The 6,000-nt window shown below is 45.1% G+C and overlaps 1 protein-coding gene across 1 annotated transcript; it reads left to right on the forward strand.

The window, feature by feature from the left end:
* The first annotated feature begins 3,247 nt into the window (after positions 1 to 3,247).
* Positions 3,248 to 4,518, forward strand: LOC130135494 (F-box protein At3g07870-like). Its single transcript, XM_056304917.1, has one exon. It carries the CDS (start codon positions 3,292 to 3,294, stop codon positions 4,396 to 4,398), a length of 1,107 nt encoding a protein of 368 aa, XP_056160892.1. The 5' UTR covers positions 3,248 to 3,291; the 3' UTR covers positions 4,399 to 4,518.
* Positions 4,519 to 6,000: the final 1,482 nt, after the last annotated feature.

Genomic DNA, 6,000 nt, shown 5'->3' on the forward strand with positions numbered 1-6,000 from the left:
CTATAGTATGCAACTTAAACAGATCTTTGTGGTGGGGAAACTGTGTTTGGCTGGACCGGATGCCAGAGGGATTTAGGTTGAAGCATTTTTCCCCCTTTTCAAGTTGTGAAAACACAATGCAAAGCAATCAAATGACAAGAAAGTAAAACCTCTAAATAATCAACAAAAAGTTGAAAATATTCTACGGCCGCCTTTTGTGAAACCGACGCGATGTCTTTTTTTTTTAGGGAAATAATTTGACATGGTCATGAAACGGAAACGACGCCGTTCTGTTATATTTTAAACCACGTACGGTGTCTCTCTCTCTCTCTCTCTCTCTCTCTCTCTCTCTCTCTCTCTCTCTCTCTCTCTCTCTCTCTCTCTCTCAGTTGCTGAAACAATGCATTTTGCCCCAAATCGACCTTTAGCGATCTGACCAAAAATGAAATGAAGACATTCGTGCTTTAAAAGACCATCAAAACGGCGTCCTTTTCATTTCGTCGTCTTGTCAAATTGTTTCCCTTAAAAACCGACATCGTTTTAGTTTCGTTGAAGCCACGTTGGATTCACATTAGCTTTATTTGAGGGAAAAGTGTAAGAAAAATCCTAAATCTGTTGCATTGGTGCTAATTTAGTCATAAACTTTTTAATTGTACCAATTTAGTCATAAATCTTTTGATCTAGTGCTAATCCTTCGGCTTAATTTTAGCCGGATATTGTTGACTTGAATACCGGCCGATCTATGTGGCACTGCCGATGCCGACGTGAATAATTTTTAATAATTAATATCTTTTAATTTTTTTTTCTTTCTTTTCTTTTTTCCTTTCTTCTTCTTTTTGCCGGTGATGAGCCACCGTCACACGCGATGGCTAACCACCGGCCATGGTCAGGCGTTGCCCTCACCTAACGAGGGCTCCGTTCACCAAATATGGCGAGGCCGGCCCTTGCACGGGCTAGAGTAGCCTCACCAGATCTGCCTAGGCGAGCCCCAACGAGGGCTCCTCTCGCCAGGGCTTGCCTTTGCCTGGCCGGACCTCACTTGTGACGGGTGAGGCGACCCTCACCCAAGCGAGGTTAGCCCGCTTGGCCATGGCCGGTCACCAGTGAAAGGAAGAAGAAAGGAAAAAAATAAAAAAATAGTAAAATATTATAAAAAATTGTTAACGTCTGCAATATCCGACAAAATTAGCTAGAAAGATTAAATTGGCACTAGGTCAAAAGGTTTATGACTAAATTGGAATCAATGCAATAAATTTAAGACTTTTCCCACTTTATTTGTCTATCGTTGTCCATGTAAACCGCCATGCACAGAATCTTGATGAAGGGTATATTTTTTACACCGGTATAAGTTTGAGATTTTTGTTAAGAAATTTTTTTTGGAGCATTGCTGTTTTGTGGGTATTTTTCTTCCTTGGAAATATATATATATTATATTTGGTCGGAACTTTGGCTTTTATATTTTGTATTGGTGGATTTTGTGCGCTTCTCTGAGTTGTCCCTCTCTTACACGCAAACACACACACACACTCTCTCTCTCTCTCTCTCTCTCTCTCTCTCTCTCTCTCTCTCTCTCTCTCTCTCTCTCTTAATTAGATTTCCTTCGACGGATAATTGGAAAATAAATCTCAATAGAAAATTCTCAAATATTGGACAATAATTCTTTTTTCCATAAGGATAATGAAAAATTCCTGCTTGGCCCCATTTAATTTATATAATACCTATCCCTAATAATTATTTTTTGTATCACCATTTTTTTTTTGGTCAAAGTATCACTATTTCATTGCGAGAAATATTAGGGATTTGATTCGTCAATCTTCAATTCCAGACCTTGGCGGCTGTGCTGTCATGAGTCGTCTATGAATCTCCGGCGTTAGTTCGCAGGTCGTCTATGGCGACGTACAATCCTCCGGCGATGCTTCACGAGCTGTCCTCGGCGGCTGTGCTGTCAAATATCCACCAAGAAGACCTCCCACACACACACCTGCTGTCCCACGGTGGCCGCCGAAAGCTTCCTCAGCCAGTGAGAGACGGCAAGAGCGAGACCACAAACCGACGAGCCACCGTGCACAGTACGAACCACCTCTTACCAAACGGGATCTTCACCATCAGTGGGGACTGGGGAGGTCCAGTGTAAGAAACGCAAGGTGGTCTTCGAGATTGAGTACGACCTGCGAGGCGAGTTCCTTGAGGTCGGTAACTTCATCGCGCAGAACAAGGCATCGATTCTCGATCGGGCTCTGCAGGAGTGGATGAGCCCGGTCCTCCCCAACCCAAGTGCAGGTTCTGCGACCAAGACAACCACGCGAAGCCCGTGATCTCAGTCAAGAAGAAGAAGAAGAAGAAGAAGAACAAGAAGAAGAAGAAGATGATGAAGATGAATCGGCTCTTCTTGCTCCTAGGGCAGACGCTCGGGTTGCCTGACACTGAAGGCAGCTGAAGTATTTCTGCGCGAACATGAAGATTCGCCGGACGGGTGCGAAGGACCGGATCTTGTATTACACCTAGCCTAGGGTGGTGTAAACAGCTTGATCCCACCGGCACATCCGATATCGGACGATGAAATTTCTTGCATTCCTAGGGTTTTCTCAAGTGCTTAAATCACTGTAAATGTTTCCAAAACGGCGAAGAAAAGAGCAGTTTCAGATATCACAGTTCGTTGTAACCAGTTCCATGTGTGTGTTTTTTTCTTTGGATATTTAGATCTTGAAACTCATTTTGGATGGTAACTCTGATAATTTCCGGCGATTCTCATCGCAAATGGATATGATATTAACACCAAGGGAAATACTTAGTGCGCACACTCCCAAACTCACACCAACCGCAACTTTGGGGATGTAATTTAATTGTCTAAACATGCAAAGATTTCGTGAATACATAAAGATTTCGTGGAAAGGAGGCCAGAGATTTCATGGATAGGCTTCATTAATACGAGGATTCAAAAATATTTTTACAAGTAGTTTTGGTAAATTTTAATTTTAAACAACTAGTTGATTATGGGTTAGTGCGCAGTCAATTAATTTAATACTCAACAAATCGAAACAATAAATAAATTACTCAAAAATCGAAATATGTAAGCTAGATATATATTTTGATTCCCGTCTAATAAGAATATGGAAAGAAATTCTTTTTACGTGTCACATTATTTCAGAGATTATACGAAAATGGAAAGAAATCTTTTTTTTTGGAGTCAGGTACTGATTTTGTCTAAAACAAGAAGAAGGAAAATGGAAACTCGTAGTTGTATTCCTTCCGCTGAGAAGATCTGACATCTCCGAGTCAATTTCTACATCGAGGTGCTTCGAATTCTCACCAATGTCGAGCTACCGTTCTCCTCGTTCATCTCCTTGGCGGTGTAAAAGACTGAGGACGAGCTCACTCCCTCTCGACCTCCTCCACAACGTTCTCTCTCGCCTACCCACGACACTGCTCATCAAGCTGAGGACCGTCTGCAGAGAGTGGCGCGACATCATCGATGATCCGCACTTTGCCGCCATGCACGTCAAGAGCGGTGTCGAGAATCCCCGGATTCTGCTGCTCTCAAAGCCGAGTCGCGGTGCGGATCCCAGATTCACGGCGGTGAGCGACGAGCTCCTGGTGACTTCGCTCCCCAAATCGGCCGTGACGGCGTGGTCCCACGGAGTTGGAGCTTCATGTCACGGGTTGCTCTGCTTTGACGACCTCCTCCACGGCGGGACCTATCTGCTCAACCCTCTGACCCGAGACATCGTGTCGCTGTCGAGCGTCGGGCCGTGCAAGCGGTGGCACCAGCGCCGGATAGCCATCGGGGTGGACCACTTGACCAGCCGGTACAAGATCCTGCGCATGAGCTCGTTTATCGGTAAAGACCGCCAAATTTGCTCGATGAGGGCAGAGGTCCTCGATCAGGGCTCGAGGTCATGGAGGGACATAGCGAGCGTCCCTCCCTGCCTCCTCCTCGGAAAACCGGTGTTCACGGCCGGATCAATCCACTTGATCGTCGCCGGCGCAGGCGACCATGTTCACAGGATCTGGTCATTCGACCTGGCAAAGGAGGAGTTCGCGCGGACTCCGAGCCCAGAGTTTTGCGAGGCCAACCTGGTGGACCTCCGGGGAGTTCTGGGGCTCGTCGACTACTCGCATCAGGAGAGCCACGATGTGTGGGTGATGGAGGAGAGTCGGGTGTGGGTGAAGAAGTACAGGATCCCGCTGAGGTTGCCGTGGGGGGTGAATAGTCACCGGTTCGGTTTTTTTATGGGCTGTGGTGGCCGGAAGATGGTGCTCAAGTTCTTGAAGAGCGTCTTGAGCTATGATCCGGCGACTGACGAGCTGGAGTATGTGCAGAGAGGCGGCGCGTCGATGGACAGACTTGTAGGCAGCATCACCGTGAGTTTGCTTTCCCCGGCCAAATTGTGGAATGCGGACAAGGTCTCCTACCTTTAGTATGGTTGCGACATGCGTGAATAAGCCCCGATTTTGGTTTTGGCACATCATGATTACTTCTTCTTTTATAGTTGATGAATTTTGTTCATGAGATTGCATATATTATCCGTTTCTCTAATCGAATTGGCATTGCCGGTTCTCTTTTTCTTTTGGTGTGCGAAAAAAGTATACTAATAACTATAGATTAGATATAACAATCCACACATACGTACATACATATATACACGCACTTGATTTTAGGACGAAACAAACAATCTCCACCAGATCTCGATGGTTCTTTTGACAAAATCGACACTGGAATTTATTGTCGCAATATCGATGGTTTTCTGAGGCTTCCGTACACAGATAGACACCACAACTAGTTTTGGGGCTGAGTGGCTTAGCTCTAGTCTATATTCTCTTGGAATCTACGATCTCCAAATAGGACTAGATGCGAGATCAATTAGGGGTGAGCATGGTCCGAGTTGGGCCGGTCCTGCACTTAATCTTGGGACCAACCCACATAGTGTTGGTCCTCAATTTTTGGTACCAAGGACCGACCCTGTTGAGCTTGGAACCGAGGACCGGACCGACCCTATGGGTCTGATCCGGTTCTAGGGTCTAATCGAGACCAACTAATTCTTTTTTTGTTTTTTTTTTGTATTTCTCGAAAGTATGTACTCTTTCAAATTTCATAATTATCAATAATGCGATACTGAGCAACCAAACTATGAACACCAATACGTATCAAACATAAATCTAAGATAAGATAACAACATAAATCTCCATTTACTAAAAGCAACAAACCATAAAAAAATGAACACTTGAAAGGGAGGCTGAGGCGAGCGAAGAGGCAAGCAGCGAGCAAGGTGAGCGAATAGAGCTGAGAGCGAGGTGAGCGGACAGAGGCGAGTGGCGCGAGGTGAGGAATAGGGTTTCACAAGCGAGCGGCGAGCAAACAAAGCAAGGCGATAGGCGAGGAAGAGGAGGGTTTCTATTTTTTTTGGTCAAATCAAAGCTGGGTTAACCGATTAAGTGGATTTTTTTTTTACTAAAAAAAAGTGGGTTTCTACTTTCTAATTTACAATTCTTTTGACCAAAAAAAATTTACAATTCTACACGGCAGAACCGCATAAAAACGGAAAGAATAGAGGCACAATTGCTAGGGTAGGGTTTAAAGTAAACAAAATATATAATATCATATAATATATTATATATAATATATACAGGGTTGGTCCAGGTTGGACTAACCCTAAAGTCCCAGGACTGAAAGTCAACCCGCACAGTGCAGGATCCAGGGGTTCCAGGACTAAGGACCAACCCAGTCCCCTGGGAATTGGACCAAGACCGGCCGGGTTGGGCCGATCCAGGGTCGGTCTAGGGTCGACCTTGAACCGATGCTCACCCCTAAGAGCAATCACCACCATAACAAGTTCGCCCAAAAATTTATACGATGTTCATTAACATCGATCGCCAGTATTGATCGTAGAAGACTACCGGAAGAGTTTATCGGCCGCTCCTTCTTCGACACCTTCGAAAAATAATGCAACCGAGGTGTGCATTACGTAGCCAAATCAGGACACGATTGCGCAAGCAGCCTCGTCATCCACGAGAGCCGTGATC

Source organism: Syzygium oleosum, unplaced genomic scaffold (genome assembly GCF_021117445.2).
Source record: "Syzygium oleosum isolate NSW1041296 unplaced genomic scaffold, Sole_v2.1 Sole_v2.33, whole genome shotgun sequence".
Lineage (NCBI taxonomy): Eukaryota > Viridiplantae > Streptophyta > Magnoliopsida > Myrtales > Myrtaceae > Syzygium > Syzygium oleosum.